The sequence below is a fragment of the Cinclus cinclus genome, chromosome 20, assembly GCF_963662255.1.
Source record: "Cinclus cinclus chromosome 20, bCinCin1.1, whole genome shotgun sequence".
NCBI lineage: Eukaryota > Metazoa > Chordata > Aves > Passeriformes > Cinclidae > Cinclus > Cinclus cinclus.
Window position 1 is genome coordinate 11,733,429 of NC_085065.1, and position 16,732 is coordinate 11,750,160.

At 56.7% G+C, this 16,732-nt stretch overlaps 1 protein-coding gene across 4 annotated transcripts in view; it reads right to left on the reverse strand.

Annotated features, from left to right (window-relative positions):
* The window catches only part of BAIAP2 (BAR/IMD domain containing adaptor protein 2), a 29,376-nt gene extending 12,644 nt beyond the window's left edge, over nt 1–16,732 (reverse strand). For 3 of the 4 annotated variants that reach the window (XM_062506149.1, XM_062506152.1, XM_062506151.1), the window contains exons 1-5: nt 16,659–16,732; nt 14,816–14,902; nt 7,220–7,281; nt 6,880–6,951; nt 6,415–6,552 (exon numbers count right to left, since the gene is read on the reverse strand). In XM_062506149.1, the coding sequence (XP_062362133.1) occupies nt 6,415–6,552; nt 6,880–6,951; nt 7,220–7,281; nt 14,816–14,902; nt 16,659–16,728 (429 nt within the window). In that variant the 5' untranslated portion in view covers nt 16,729–16,732. The remainder of the gene's footprint in view (nt 1–6,414; nt 6,553–6,879; nt 6,952–7,219; nt 7,282–14,815; nt 14,903–16,658) is intronic. The other variant, XM_062506153.1, reaches the window with a different exon arrangement.

Here is a 16,732-nt window from a genome sequence, read left to right on the forward strand (position 1 = left end):
CCTCCCACATCCACTTCCAATTCACTGGGAGCCGCTGACCTAATTAGCAGTGTCAGCACGTGGCGGTGCCGGGCAGAGGCTTTGGCACAGGATGCTGTGCCAGGGCTGGCACTGCCAGGGCTGGCACTGCCAGGGCTCCTGCTCCTGCACCCCTGGCCGTGGGGGCTCAGCCAGGGACCCCCCAGAGCCGGGCACACGAGCGGCGCTGGAGCCACGCCAGGCAGTGCCCGCTCCAAAGCCAAACCCAGTGACCCCCGCGGGTCAGACAGAATTAGGAACACGAGCAGATGAAAAGGGAACGAGAACAAGCTGCTGCCAAGCCCCAGCTCGAGCAGCCGCTGCTGTCCCGCACGGACAGCCGGGGCACACAGCCCTGTCACCTCCCCAAGGCCACGGGGACAGCTCGGGGGGGACATGGAGATCAAAGAGCAGCTGAGAAATGTCAAACCCCGAGCTGTGTGGAGCACACGCTGCTGCCAGCGCAGGTGGAGCAGCACTGAGCCTTTGATAAGCACGGCCTCGCTGGGAAATGAGTTCAAACCTCCCAGCCCTGCCAGGAACACAAACACAGAGAACGGGAGCCAAGGGCAATGCTGAGCTCCAGCACAGAAATCATCCCCACAGATCCTTCTGGGTGTGTTTGGGACCGACCAGGCTGAGCCAGGGACCGGCCCCAGGGACAAGAGGGGACCCCCAGAAGAAAGGAGCAGCCTTGGGGTCACCAGCACAGCACAGCCATGAATTTTGGGAGCAGAAAGGCAAGGGGAGCACGGGGCAGGCACGCTTCTATCCAGCACCGGGAGGGATGCAGAGCAGGGAGGGGCTGTGCCAACCCCAGCTCTCTGCCCAAGGAGGGATTGGTCAGGACCAGTGGCACAGAGCAGTGGGAGAAGAGAAAGGAAAGGTCAGGGAAGAGAGAGGACTGTGCTGGATCGATGCAGCTGAAATACCTGGAAGGAGTAAACACGGAGAGAAGAGAGGATTTGTTTAGGCAACCACGAGGGAGACGAGCTAGAAATGGGATAAAATAAAAAAGAAGTGAGGTTGATTAGCAGGAGAAGAGCATCTGAGGGAGGGAACAGACTCAAAACAAACCTGCTGAAACCCCACCACAGCACAGAGGCAAAATGAGCAGAGCAAGCAGCCAGGGATCCTCAGCCTGGACAGCTTTTCCTCATTCCCAGAAATTGCTCCTTGCGAGGCAGACCCTGGAGCAGCCTCGGGGGAGGCACTGTCCCCTCCTGCAGCCCCCCCACACGACCCAGGTGTGTCACTGAGGTTGGTTGGTGTGTCCAGCCAGGCACAGCAATCCTGGATCCAAGCCTGGGATATCCCAGGCTCTTCCACAGCCGGGAAAGGAGAGTGGAGCTCGGGATGAGCCCTGACCCAACCTCTCCTGTAATATGGCAAATAAAACAACAAGGAACAGCCACCACTGGTCACCACGGGAGCTCAAACACATTTCCCTGTCTTCTGCAAGGACAGTGACCCTGCAAAACCACAGGAACCCCCCAGAACCACACGGGCACAGCAGAGCCCTGCACATTCCCCAGAGAGGGGACAACCAACCTCCCCCTGCCCTGCACAGCACCAGCACCCCCAGCCAGGAGAAGGGAAGGCCCTGGGCTGTGATGTGCTGCCCACCAGCCTCCCCAGCTCTGGCTGCAGCCAAAGCTCCATGGGGATGCTGGGACACGGCTGCTGATGGTTATCCAAGGTGATGGGAAAGGCAGAGCGGATCCTGGGGAGCCAAGCCCGAGAGCCAGGGATGCCAGGCTGCCTCCATCCCCTGGGAAGGGCTGTCTCCCCTCGTTATGGTCACATCTGCAGCAGCCCCAGCCACACACACATGTGGTGTTACATAAAATTCAGAGAGCAGAGCAGCAGGGAAGCGCTGGCTCTGCAGGAGCTTCACCTTCTCCTTCTCCTGCCCAAAATGTTCCCTCAATACAGGTGCACCCCAGAGCAGCAGCTCAATGCACAGGTTTGGTACCCAAATATTCATGGCACAGCCCTGCACAGGCACTTCCAGGAACTTTTCCAAAGGGATGGGGCAGCCACAGCTTCTCTGGGCACCCTCTGAAGAAGAATTTCTGCCCAATATCCCACCTGACCCTGCCCTCTGTCCTGTCACTCCAGGCCTTCTCCAAAGTCCCTCTCCAGCTCTCTTGGAACCTCTTTAGATTCTGGAAGGGGCTTCTCTTCTCTTGCTGGGTTTGGGCATATGTCCCCCCTCAGCCTAAATCCCAGTCAAACCTGGAGAGAATCACCCGGAGCCACTGAGCTTTGAGTCCTTCCCTATTTGACTTTCACATAAACCTCGTAACCTGGTTTGTGCAAACTCCATGTCATTTGGAGCTTCCTGACCTATGCCTAAAATTATTTCTCCTGATGGGAATATCCAAATGAGGTTTCAATGACAAAAGTTTAAAGAACCCCACAGGTTATTCGGCACAGTGGTATTTAATGCTTTAAACGTTCCCATGGGAGCAGGGGTGGGTGAATGCAGAGGCTGAGCTTGGCCCCCACCGTCCACCCAGGGTCACCCACTGTCACCTGGGTCAGGCACAGCCTTTCAGGACAAACACCCAGCCCCAGCATTGCTATTTAGGCTGAATTACATCCAGTTTTGTCTCAGCCTGATGCAGAAATCCAATTGCTCACAGCGCTAATATGATTTGATAAATACTTCGGACCAACATAACTTCATTGCTGAGCAGCTGATTCAATCCAGGTCCCAAACCCATCATGACCTTGATTTCATGGCCTGATCACAACCAGCCTTTAATGAAATTACAGCACTTGAGCTTCCTTAGTGATTGTTTAATCTTAATATTGTTTTCATTCTTCTTCATCAGAGATGTGAAGTGAATGGAATTGGTTTGCTCTCCCGGTTTTCAACACAGGTCAAGCCCCATCAGCCACTCCACGAGGAAGAGGAGCCATGTGAGGCTCTCAGCCCTCACTCCTTGTGTGGAACAGCAGTTTGGGACTGATTCATGAGGAATAAAAGCCTGGCTTAATGTGACACTCAGCAGCAGCAACCCCCCAAGCACAGCATCGCTCCTGACCCTGGCAGACAGGGCTTGAGAGCTGAGACATCACCCCTGCAGCCTGCTGGCACCTGGGGCTGGGACATCACCCCTGCAGCCTGCTGGCACCTGGGGCTGGTCTAGAGCTACCTGAGTTGTCCAGGCTGCAAACCACGAGGTGCTTTAACTCCTCAGCCACTTAATGCTGTGACACTCATCTGGAAAATTCCATAAAACCAGCACAAGACAGTGGCCAGGTGACTGCAGACAGGCCTGGACCAGCTCTGTCCATGCAACAAGGGGCTGATGCAGCCCAGAAGAAACCTCCTGCAAGAGTCTGTGAGCATCACATCCCCTCAACCCCATGCTCCAGGGCCACTGCTGCAGCTATTGCTGGGTGCAGTCCCTGCTGAACTCCAGTATTTATTTTGTTTTACAATGGGGGAACAGCTGAATTGAACAGGTGAGGTGTTTGGGCTGTTGTTGGGCTCTCTGGCTTAGCAGTGTGGAGACACAGCCATGCTGGTGCCCTTGCCCAGACCAGGGCTGTTCCTGTGCCAAAACCAGGTCCTGAGTGGCCCCAAACCTGCTCTCACTGTGACAAATGTTACATAAACCCAGAGGTCCCTGCAGGACAGTCCTGCTGCTGCCGCCACGTGTCTCACTGGCAGGTGATGACAAGATGTGGACACTCCACAAGTGGTGAAGAGGCAGAGAGGAGCAGTTCTGCTTCCTGGAGCATTAAATATGAAGGAAGATGATGACAGAGCATCAGACTCCTGGCTGGCAGCTGCCCCAGCAGCTTCACGGGGATGAGCCTCCCGAAGAGCAAGATGTTATTGCTGCCTCGAAGGAGGTGACACTTCCATCAGCAGCAGCTTCTCCCACGAGGAGGGAAAGAACCAGCCACAGCCCATTAGGGGACTCCAGACAGCCCTGGCTGATGAGACTGTGGTCCCCAGGCACCAGCCTGGTGCAGCCATCAGCATCCCAAAACCATCTCCAGGTGCTTGAACAGACCACCAGAGGTTTAGCAAGTGGCCACAGGGGTGGCTTTGGGCCAGCTCCACAAGCCAGGCTGCCTGTGGCTCTGCTTTAACCAGGCTGAGGAAAGCAAAGCCCCACAAAGCTCTGTGCGTGCTCCTGATCCACTCAAACCTGGTTTCAGCTCCCCAAAACTTAGTTTCAGCTCCCCAAAGCCCAAAACAAGGCTCTCTCCTCAGCACCAACACCCACACAGCTCCAGGCTGGGCTCCCCGCTCTCTCCAATGCCCATCAGAGCCAAAACAGCACTGGGGGTGGCCCCAAACACTCTTTTTCTGCTGAGGAAACACCAGCTCTGCAGCCAGCAGAGAAGAGAGGGGAAGTGCCCTCTCGGCTGCATTCAGCAATTTTAACTTTGTGTTTAGATCTAAGGCAAAGCAAACCCCTGCCGAGCACAGCAGAGCAGCCACGGAATCACAGAATATTCTGAGTTGGAAGGGTCTCATTGCTCTGTAAGCTCAAAAGCCATCAGAAGGCTTTTTTAGAGATAAGCACTTCCTAAATACTTACTGCTGAAAGATTAAAGGGAATGAGTGTCTGATCCTGTTTCCCAGCCTGGAGAGCTGGGCTAGCAGGGCTGTCCCATCCCTGCCACATCCCAGCAGGACGCTCAGCCCACCCTCCATCCCTCCACCCCTGTGGGATGGGGATCCCTGCCCCGGGCTTTGGCAGGACAGGGCTGTCCCTGGCAGCAGCTCTCGTGGGGGAGTGACAGAGGTTTGATCCCGTGTCCCCCCACGCTGGGCTTGGGGCCTGACAGGGCTTTTCTGGCTCAGCAGGAATTTCAAAGCCAGGACTTGTGGAGATGCCAGGCTCAGAAGTGATTTCGGCTGCTCAGCTCTGGAGTGCACAGCAGAGCCCCCCCTGCAGCAGGCTGGGCATGGAGGAGTGTGCTGGCAGCTCACAGCCCCTCTCCAGCACCCCCATCCCTGCTCCAGCACCCCCAGTCCCTCTTCAGCACCCCCATCCCTGCTCCAGCACCCCCATCCCTGCTCCAGCACCCCCATCCCTGCTCCAGCACCCCCAGTCCCTCTCCAGCACCCCCATCCCTGCTCCAGCATCCCAAATCCTGCTCCAGCACCCCCAGCTCTGCTCCAGCACCTCCCAGCCCCTCTCTGGCTGTTCCACCCCAGCACCTCCCAGAGCTCTGGCTCTACACAGGATCCACAGGCTGATGATGGTGGCTGCATTCCTCTCCTTCAGTTCTTGCTCTGATTCACACCACCATTTCCCAAATTTCAGTGCAATTAAGGGTGTCACTTCCCCAGCACAGACCTCACTGTAACTCTCTGCTGGAGACTAAATGCCACTAAATGCCATCAAATTCATGCCCACGAGCAAAGTGCCACCAGTGTCCAGGTCTCCTTCAGCAGACACAGATCTCTGACACGTGAAGAAACACACCCTGGTCCCAACATAACGCACATACCCCTGCCTAGGAGACAAGACTAAATAATTCCTGGCTTCAGGAATTCATCTTCCCCTTTCCAAGCACCACTTGTGCTGCTATCATTCCGTGACCCCAGCTCCTGCAGCAGCACTCAGCTGCCAGCCAGGGCATGGTGGTGCCTCAGTTATCCCTGGAGGTCTGCTGGATCAGCCATGCTCGGGGCAAAGCTCACAGGGAAGTCTGCAGAGTGCAGAGACACAAACTCCTGCTGTGGATCCATCACTGACCCCGAGTGGGATCCATGGGTGACCCCGAGTGGGATCCATCATGACCCCGAGTGGATCCATCACTGACCTCAAGTGCCAGAGCCCCTTGGCACTGCCAGAACGTGCCCTGCGTGCTCCTCAGTGGGACCCAACCCTGCCTCCTGCTTTGTGGGGAGCTCTGAGTTCCCCCGTGCCCACTCCTGAGCGCAGCCCCCGGGAGGGACCACACGGCATCATCACACATCACACTGCTCTGATTCACCACAGCCACCCCCGGTGCCACCCCCGCAGGAGGGGGAAGGGGCACAGGCGCAGAACACACACACAAGAACACCGAGAACACCCTGAGAACACCGAGAACACCCTGAGAACACCGAGAACACCCTCCCGAGGATGATGGATCAGGAATTCAGGATCACTTGGGGCCACTCGTGAAGGCAAAGGGTAAAAGCAGTGGGAGGGTGGTAACAGCAGCTCCAGCCCCACTCTGCCCCGTGGCCATGGGAACAGCCCGTTCCCAGTGCTGGCTGCCACCCCCTCCCACCCACACCTCCCCATCCCACCGGCACCCCGAGAGCTGCTGCGCCCCTTCCTCTAAAGACAGCAGCAAATCCTTCCCCAGGGTTTGCCAAACACCCCCTCGTGTCCCCCCACCCGATGCTGTCCCCAGCCCAGCTCCTACCTGCAGCTCCTTGTCCGAATATTTCTGTGGGTTCTTGCTGCCCTGGCTCTTCTTGCGAAGTTTCTTTAGCTCTGCCTGGCACTTGTCCAGGGAGTCCCCCTTGCTCCTCTGCTCTGTCTGGTATTTCTTCAGCGCAGCCTGGATGCCACAGGAGAAAGTTCTGAGCCTTGGCCGCAGGTCCTGCTGCCAAGGGGTGACAGGAACCAGCAGAGCCCCTGGCAAAGTGGGATTCCCAGAGAGCAAACAGGGGACAGCGCTGTCCTGTGCGTGGTGACGTGTGTGACACCAGGGACCCATCTGTAACTGGGGCAGGAGCTGTGGCATGGCATGGCATGGCATGGCATGGCATGGCATGGCATGGCATGGCATGGCATGGCATGGCATGGCATCCCTCAGAAGGTGATGGGGGACACCCAGGGAGCCCCAGGGCCAGGGTTGTGCCAGACTCACACACAGAAAACTCACACTCAGGTACCGGGAGTCCAGCTCCACCTTCTGCTCCAGCTGAGTCAGGAGCTCGTTGTGGAAGGACTTCAGCTGCAGGGAGAAAGAAAACACACAGTGCTTGGGGAGGAATGGCAGAGCCCACCTGGGGAGCTGGAGATGGCAGCGGGGAGGGCACCAGAGCAGGCTGAGAGCAGCAAGAGACGGGCTCAGAGAGGGCCCAGCTGAAGAGGATGCCCAAGCAATGCAAACCCTTTGGAGCTTAGCAAATCCATGGCAGAGGGGCTGATGTCATCTGGACAAGGCACAGAAAAGCATTTTCCACCACCAGGGACCCTGGCACAGTAGGCTGGGCACTCACCATCTCCTCCAGCTGGTTCTGGATCTGCCTGTGCACCTCTGCCATCTGGAAGAGCACATCCCCTGCAGAGACAGGACAGGGAGGGTTTGAGGGACACCAGGGGACACCCTGGGGCTGGGGCAGGCAGCACCCTGCTGGCAGGGAGGGGTCCCCAGCCAAAGCCAGAGGGGGCTCCTGGAGGACACCCCGTGCCCACCTTTGGGGAGCTGCAGTGAGCCAGTGCTCACCTGAGCAAACAGGTAAACCCTGAGAGGCAGGAAGGGGAGCGAGGATGAGCAGCAGCAGGACCCCAGCACCAGGGACAGCACAGGGACAGACACAGCCCTGGCACTCAGTGAAGGTCACAGGACATGGGGCTAAGCCTTGGGATCCCCACTGCAGCCAAGGAATCCCAGCTCTGTTCTGCCACTTCCTTTCATTTTTCTTTTCCAATGCAGGGCTGCAGCCCCACACCCAGTGCTGTTCCTGGAGGAAGGGCTGTGTCCTGGCTCCGCAGGAGCCCCAGCGTGGCTGGAGCCAGACACAAACACTGGAGCATCTTTTAGGAACAGAGCCAGCACTAAGAGCCCTGGATCAGAGCGAGCCTTGGGGACAGCCCAGCTCTGTCAGCTCTTTTCAGGGCTGAGTTTGGAAGTTTTTCCTTTCAGCATGGCAGATTTTAGCTTCCCAAGAGGCTCCCAACCTCTGTGGAACTGCTTGCAAATGAAAGCCAGCATCTCACTGGGGCAAGGGAACGAGTGGGACCCTCTCCCAGCACAGCCGGTGCAAGCTGGGCCAGCCCCAGCCCCAGCCTGTCCCCCCACATCCCTGGGCACATGGACCACGTGCCAGCTGAGTGCCAAGACCCCCAGGTGACCACGAACAACCTTCCTCAACATTGCTTTGCTCTCCTGGCTGGAGCAATTCGTACTTTGCACCATACACTGTGTCTCAAACCTTTCCGCAAACATTAAAATCCGAGCCCTTGGCAGGACCAGCCCCTCTGCTGCAGTGCCAGACCCGGCTGTGGCACTGGCTGGTGGCAGGGCCAGCGTCCCTCTGTGTCCCCTGAGACAGCAGCGATGTCCAGGGTGTCCCAGCAAGGAGAGGGGAGCAGATGGCCGAGCTGCAGCTCCGCTCCTGCTCCAGGAGGGAACGGCGTGCCCAGGCTGTTCTCCAGGTGCTGAGCCCTCACAGCCAGCCAGGACACACATCCTGCGGTGTCACACATGAGCAGGAACGTCCGGGCGAGGGGTCACCAGCACAGGAGCGCCAGGAAATCGCTCCTGCTTGGGCTGAGACAGCTCAATGGTGGGAAGTGCCTGAATTCCCACTGCAAGGAGGCCCTGGCGTCACAGCGAGGTGGCTTTGTCAGGGTATCAGTGCAAGGGTGGCTCTCTCATTATTCCCAAAGCTTACCCCACCCCCTGTCCCTCTCCCTTCCCGTTCAGCTGGAGTGGAAATCCCGGGAATGCTGCCTGGGGATTCTGGCCACTGTCACAGAGGGGAGACTGCAGCACCTAGAAATGACAACCCTGTCCCCAGATCCAGCCCTGGGTAGCCCTGTTTGGGACAAGAGGGCTCGCACGTTCCTCTACCAGGGACTTGGCCCATTCCCAGAAGCCGGGGTGGTTCTTGGTGCACTCTCAGCACTGATATCCATCTTTGGGGTTCGGTTTTCTCCTGCACTGCCACCCCCTCGGCTCCTTCCAGCCCCACATCAAAGGCAGCAGGGCACGGAGCCTTTCCCACAGCACAGCCTGGCTGTGTCCCAGCCTGGCCAGGGGACTCTGCTGTCCCCCCAGCCCAGCACCACGGCGTGGCAGGAAGGCAGCTGGATCCCTGCCCAGAGCCTCCTCAGCTTCCTCCAGAGCCTCTCCCCAGCTGCCTCCGGAGGAACCAGCTCCAGGCTCCCCAACACCACTGGAAGCCTCACTAGGTGGCAGGATTTGAGCTAAATCCCCTAAAAGCAGCAGCAGGGTGTGAATTCCCACAGGGCACCCCGATACCTGCACGCCGTGAGCTGCTCCACAAAAAACCTACAGCCCATGTGGGACTAACAAACACCTCACCCCAAACCCAGCCCAGAGCTGCAGGGATGAAGTTAAACTCTGACTAAGGGGTACCACGGTAGCTGGAAATCCTAAATAATCCAAAACTCAATTTGGAAAATAATCCGTGGCACTGTGCCAGGGGTTCCACCGTGAAATTCCGGGGGGATCACCCCACGGAGCTGGGTGGCAGGGCTGGGACCGAGGCACAGGGCACACGCCCTGGCAGCAGCACAGCCACCCACGCCAGGGGCGTTTTGCATCAGCTGCCAGAGGAATTTGTAAATAAAACACCTGAACTCCCACTGTGCAGCAGGACAGGAGCTCAGGTCACCGTGTGAGCCAAAACACACATCCTGCAGGTGAAGGAGCCCCGGGTGAAGCATCTCAGCTACACCCAGAGGTACAAACAGAGCCGGGCAAGAGCAGGAGGCAGAGCTGGGGGCTCTCCCCTCCCTGCACAGGAGGAGCTGCTGCTCAGGCTGACTCACAGTATCGCTCTGGGAGAACTATAGGAGCTATTGTGGGCCCTTCCCTTCCACACCCAGCCCACAATGGGCAAACAGGTTGTTCCACATCCCTCCCGTCCCTGCTGGCAGCACGGGAGCCAGCTGTCCCTCCAGAAGGTGAAGCAGTGGGAACCCAGCACTCAGGGCTTTGCTTTGGAGTTGTCGGAGACTCGAGGTTATTTCTGACACCCCCAACCCCCATAAAACAGGATGTGGGCCATTTCTAATAAAAATACCAACTACGCTTCAATCGAGATTGCCCAGAGACACAACGTGTGCAGGGCTGCAGCAGCCCAGGCTGCCCTGCAAGGGCAGCAGAAGGTGGTGGCCAGTGGCCAGGGGATCATCTCCCAGCTCCTGGGGTCAGGACTTGGGCACATCCCCTAAAAACTAGCCAGCACTAACCCTGCTCACACACCTGGGTGCTGAAGGTCTGCTGCAGCCAAATGTAAGGTAAAACCAAGTGTAGGGAGAGGTGGCACTTGGGGGGCACGGTTTAATGGTGGACTCTGTGGGCTCAGTGATCTTTGAGCGATCCCAAACTGCCCCAGGCTCACAGAGCAGCTCCCCAGTGCCAGGGAGCCCTTCCAGCCCAGCTCTGGCTCCACGAGTGCCACCATTCCCTGCGACAGCTGGGAAGATCCGAGTGCGGTGGGAAGGAGATGAGTGTGGGGAAACAATCAGCTTCTCCACGCTGACTCATCCCTTTCCTCTCTCTCCACAACGGTTTCACTGCTGCCAGCCCCAGAGGACTGGGCGATGTGCTGTGCTGATAATTCATCAGCGCTGCTCCAGCCCCGCCTGGCACAGCTCGAGGAGTTTTTTCATCTGGTTATTAAGAGACCGGGTGAAGGGAAAAGCAGAAGCTTCTTCTTCCCAGTTTCCAGTTCCCCAGGCTGGGCAGCTGCTGCTGACCCTTTCACCAGGGGAACATCGGAGCCTGGGATGCTCTGTGCCCCCCCTGGATGGGAGCCAGTCCTGGATCTGTACCAGGACGCAGAGCCCAGTGAGTCCCCAGTGTTGTGGCAGGAGCTGTACTGGTGGCACTGGTTAATTAAACACCCTCACACTGCCCAGCCTGGCCCCACATGATCCAAACCCTGCAGCACGCTCCAGAGGGGGAGCAAACACCTCCAGGACCTGGAGCTGGGCACACACCCAGCCAAAACCCCTCCTCAAACCTGCCAAGCTCCCCCCCGGTGCTGATGGCAGGCAGAAAGCAGCCATGGACACTCACGGGACCCCTCCATTCCCCCAAAAAGGAGGGAGCATCCCTGCAGGATCCTTGCCAGGCACAGAGCAGGTGGGAATCCTGGAAGATGTCACCATCACCAGGGAAGGTGAAACCCAGACATTGCACACATCTGCCACACGCTGGGAGCCCCAGCCAGGCCACGTGGTCCTCACAGATGCTCATTTCCAACCCTCCAGCACCCACAGGTTGGTGAGAATGAGCCTTGGCCATCTGCTCCTCATGGCAGGGGTGGAGGTAGCAGAAAAGCCCCACCCTAGAGAGGCTTGTCTTGTGTTCCTGCACCCTCAGCAAGCCCATTCCTGCAGCTTCCTTTCTTCCACCAGCACAAAGCTGTCACCCACAAGATGTTAAGTGCATCGTTAAGCCCAAATTTAAAGGATCACCAAAAAGATCTTGGCTCACAGACAGGAGTTCACCTCCATAGCAGGGACGCTCCACCACAAATCACAGGAAAATATTTCCTGGAATTCTGTGTCAGCCTGGGCACTGCTCTGACTGATTCCCAGTGGACACCAGCAGCTCTGTTGGTCCCAAACCACACACAGTCAGCACAGCTCCAGCAGTCCCCGATCCCCCAGGGGCTCCAGGGTGACCTTTGGCACTGTGGGATCTATATCTGCACCTCCAGGAAGCATCTACCCAAAACAACCACAAATCCAATTAACAGATTAATCCCTGCTCCCAGAGGATCTGGTGCAGCAGAGTGTCTGAACGGCCGGGAGCTGCAGGGGAGAGCCTGAACCCAAGGATACCCCTGCATCCCTGGAAGTGTCCAAGACCAGGGCTCGGAGCAAGCTGGGCTAGTGGAAAGTGTCCCTGCCCGTGGCAGGGGTGGAGCTGGATGAACTGTAAAATCTCATGCAAGCCATGAAGGTGCCACATCCTGATTTCATTGTGGAAAGAAAGAGCCATGGTGTGCCAGGGGCTCCTTTCAGCTCAACAATGGTTGAGTGATTCCTGCCTGTGCTGCCCTTTCACAGCCTGGTGTGTCACCCGGAGCAGGGTGACACTCAGCCAAGGGACCTCCCAGGAACAAGTGCTGAGCAAAAATCTACCTCCAGCCCTGGAGGTGCTTCCTGCAGGTGCTGCTCAGCTCCAGCATCCCAGGGGAAATCTCCTCCAGCTCCGCTCAGCAGGAACACAAAACCCCTTCCCGTGACTTTGCCATGGCCTAGTTTGCAAGAAGGACAAAATAAATGACATCTTGAGCAGCATCCAAGGGACCTTGGCAGGAGCTGGACTGGGGCCAAAGTCACCTGAGGACTCGTGCCTGAGGCTGCAGCTCCTTGGAAGGGGCTACAAACCTTCCCTGGTCAGACACGGGCTCCTCACAGCAGCTCATCTTCCCTAAAGCCACTGCCACAACACCAAGGGGGTGAAGAACAGCCCGAGGAGCCTCTCAAGGGCACCTGTGGGCACAGACCTAATCCCAAATTCCCCGGCCAGCAGGAAATTGCACAGAGCAAACCGACCCTCCTGCTGCTCAGAGCACCACTGGGGTTAGGAACACCCCAAATTTCAGCAGTGGGGTTCAGACAGACCCAGCAGACACCTGCAGCTGAAAACTCAGCCCCCAGAGCCGATTACAGCTCGAGCGCATTGCTGTTGTTATCAGGGCCGCTTTTCCATTCCCACACGGGATTATCCTGTCTACACACAGTTCCCAAAATCTGATGGAGAATTCAGAAAAAATGCACGGTGCTAAGCAGCCCCAGGGGCTGAGGCCAGAGCAGTGCTCCAGAGGGCTCTGTGCACCCTGGGACAAACCTGCAGCACTGCTGCTGTCAGGGGCTGGGTCAGGACACCACTCGTGCCACAAAGGACACCGGGAAAGCACCCAGGGGAGGTGAGGGGCTCTGGAGGGATAACAATTATGTCAGATTTTCGTCCATGGAGGCTGGGAATGGGAGCTGCAATTCTGACCAAAGCATCTCGTGGGCTTGGCTGACATCTTGAAGCAGTTTTCCCTATAAGCTCATGGAAGAAAATCCCACTCAGGGAGGAAGCTGGAGTGCCTAACATTAATGGAAGCAGCAATTAAGAGAATTCCTGTTTACTGCTCCAAAATGAATTCCCCATCCTTGGAAGTGTCCACAGCCAGGTTGGACATCGGGGCTTGGAGCACCCTGGGATGGTGGAAGGTGTCCCTGCCCTAGCAGGGGGGCACTGGATGGGCTTGAAGGTCCCTTCCATCCCAAACTGGGCTGGGATGCTCTGAAATAACCCAGAGCCCCTTTCTGGCACTATCAGCATTCCCAGCCCGGGGAGTGAGAAGGAAAGGTGTTCCCAGGAAAAGCTGCACCTCTGGCGAGCGCAGCCCCGACCCAGAGCAGCTCTCAGCCCCTGTTTACACATCTGCTGGGAGGGGACTGTGTCCCAGCTGTTATCAGCTCCACTGAGCTGCAGCCAGAAATTTTATCTCAACTTTCTCCTGCCCGGAGCAGCTGCCACAGCAAATATCAGCAGAGCATGAGGCTGAGCTGCCAGGAGCCTCCCTGGGATGTGTCCCCACCAGCAGGGGAAGGAGCAGTGATTTGGAAACGTCTGAGACCCCAAAACACTTGAGCCACACATGGGGAGATGGCACCAAGGACACCAAACCCGTGTCCTACGGTGAGGAGCCAGAGCCAGAAGTCCCCAGATCCGGGTTTAAAATGTGAGCAACTGAAGAGCCAGCAGGGTTGGGGGGTCCCCAGGCTCCTGCCCTCTGTTCCCTTGCAGGAGGGCAGAGCTGGGCGTCCCCCAGCCCCAGAGAGGCTGAAGCAGCTCCTCGCAGGCTCTGCAGCACACAGGGCTCTTTGTTTTATTTATTAAACAGAAGCAGATTGCTCCAGGCAGCTTTAATCCACGACTCGGTTTCCATAGACACTTTACTGCTTTCCCAGCACAATTCTGAGGCAGCAGCAGGGCTGGGGGGAGCAGGGTCTGACACCAAATCCAGAGCCCAGGGGCTGCTCGCCGACTCCTGCAGCCTTTAGAGTCGTTTCAGCTCAACCTCTCTGTTAATTGCCTGCCCCGGAGAGATGCTTTAATGAGCACTTTGCCATTGCTGCTGAGCCAGAGCTGCGGGAGGGATGAAGGGGGAGGAGGAGGGGTTCACCTGGGACTGCACAGACATGAGACCAAGCCCCATCTCAGTCCGTGAGAGCCTTAACAAGGTGCAGCATCCCAGGGGGAACTGGGAGGGTCCCCTGGAACCAGGGGGGGAGCTGGGAGGAACACAGGAAGATGCCTAGGCAAGAGGGACACTTGCAGCAGCCAAAAAAGCAGCTCCCAAAGGATTTTTTGCAGAAATAAGTGTGAGAAAGGGGAAGGAGGCAGGAAGCACCACAGCTCGTGACGTTTGCCATCGATTGGGCAAACACGAGTCCCTGGCAGTGGGCACAGGGAGGTTCCAGCAGGGCAGAGCTGCTGCACCCAGGGCACAGCCCCAGCCCCACCAAGGCAGGGTGACCCCCACCAGCACAGCCCCTACCCCTTCCCAGATGCCTCCCTCTCCCCAGATCCCCCTGATGGGCAGCTCAGCCCCAGCTCCTGGCCAAAATCTGCTGCTCCTCCTTCGCCAAGTGAGCAAAAACCAACACGAATGAAGCTGCTCCCCAAAACCACCAGGATCTCCAAAAAATACACTGAGAGCACCAGGGGGTTTTCCCAACGACATCATCAGAAAATCCAGAGACACTGCTGCCACTGAGACAGGGCAGGACCAGCTCCACACTGAGCTCGTTCTCCCCAGCAGCCCCAAAAATCTGCTCCATTCCTGGATTGAAGATTCCCACTGAGCAGCAAACTGGGGACTTACCCAATTCTTTTGATCCTTGGCTTTCACTGGCCAACTCTCCCATCTTCACCAGAGCATCAAAGTACCCTTTTGCTGCATATGTCATGCCTGAAAAGCACCAAAAATATGGAGGTGATGTTCTCCTCGGTGGCTGTTAGAACTTCTGGGGCAACTGAGGAGATGCTGGACACTAAAATAGGCATTACCCCAAAGGGCTTAACCCCACGGGAGGAACCACACAACAGAGGAAAAGTGAGCACAGAGAGCTGGAGCAGCGAGATTACAGGGTAATTTAGGATTAAAAAAGGTATGTGCAGGACTGTGGTGGTGTTCATTGCAGTGCAAGCATCAGGCTGCTAATGCTGCTCAGAGAAATCACTGCGGAATAATTGAATATCAGAGACTTTCATTATAGTTCAGCCTTGTTTGTTGACATTCCAGCTACACACTTGACTCTAATCAGATAAGCAGGGGGGTTTCCTCTAATCACAGAACACGCTGTACTGCCCCAGCTCCAGCCTTCCAGCGCTGCCTCTGCTCTCCTCCTGGGCTCTGCACCTCCTCCAGCTGCCCCCCAGCTCGGGGATCCGAGGGGAAGGATGAACCAAGTTAAAAATTACAGGAAGATCCTTGGCTCTGCAGCGTTGTCACAGCAGGGATGTGGGAAAAGCACAAACCCAGTGATCACACTGCTTATCCCCAGTGCCACGGTGGGTGGGATAGGACAGCACAGATCTACCTCCCAGGTAACCACAGCTGAGTTATCAGGAGAATATTTCAGAGGAATAAATTAAAACACGCTCCCAAGGGTAAGCAGCTCTCCTCCCTTCCTTCCCGGCAGGGAAAAACACCCCGAAATCATCATCCCCACTGCGCTGGCATCCCCAGGAATTTCTGGGCAAGCCTCTGCGTGTTGAGGGTGCCCTGTGCCCCTTCCCTGGGGATCAGAGTCCACGGCCCCTGAGCGCTGCACCGGGTCACGGATGGGTGAGCCATTAAATCCCAGTTTAAACCAGTGCCCAGCACTGGCAGGACGCTGTGTCCGGGGCACCTGGGAACAGGGGGAGGGCCTAAAAATCCTCATGGAAGCAGCTCTTGGCTTGTGGGAAAGAAAATGTGCTGCAGGCAGGGAGCAGGAGCAGGGATCCTTCCCAAAGGTCAGATCCCAAACCCCAGCACTGCAGAGCAGGAGATACCAAAGGGGTTTTCCCCTGCTGGCTGAGGATGATGCCAGGCTCTCCCCCATGGGCATTTGCACTGGGATTATTCCAAAATAAAATCCAGGAGACACGTGCAGCTCTGAAGGGAGCAGAGCCCTCCCTGGAGAAACACAGCTCTGGGTTGAGTGAAGCATAAACCTCCTTAAAACCCAGCTGAGGAGGGCCCAGGCAGTGCACAAAGCTGGTTTAAGTCAAAGTAGTCAATTCTGAGTTTAATCAATTCCTAGATTCCTTTTGATCACTTAAATCTACGCCTCCCTCCCAGAAGGATCCTGCATTCCCAATCAAGAGCTGCCATCAAGACTTTCAGGCTTTTCCCTTCTCTTCATTCTTCTGGGCAATTTAAACATTTCATAAACACCTCTTTAAACAAAGCTTAAAACCTCAATTCTCAATATTTCAAACAAACATTTAAAGATGAACTGTTTGGAGATGTGTTGTATTATCCTGCTGCCTCCCAACATTTTCTCCCTGGAATCCCTCCCACATCCATGGCCTTGCACATCCCAGCATGGTCCAAAACCATCCTCCCAGCTCCCTCCCCATGGGAACAAGGAACTTCTCAGCAAAACCCCAATGATTTTCCACAAAAAACAAATGTTTTCCAGCTTTCCTCCCTCCCTGGCAGCCCCAGTGTCACTTACTTGCTAAGGCTTTTTCATAGGTCTTCCCCATAGAAATGAAATTCCTGAGGCTGGGGTTGAACTGCTCCATGATC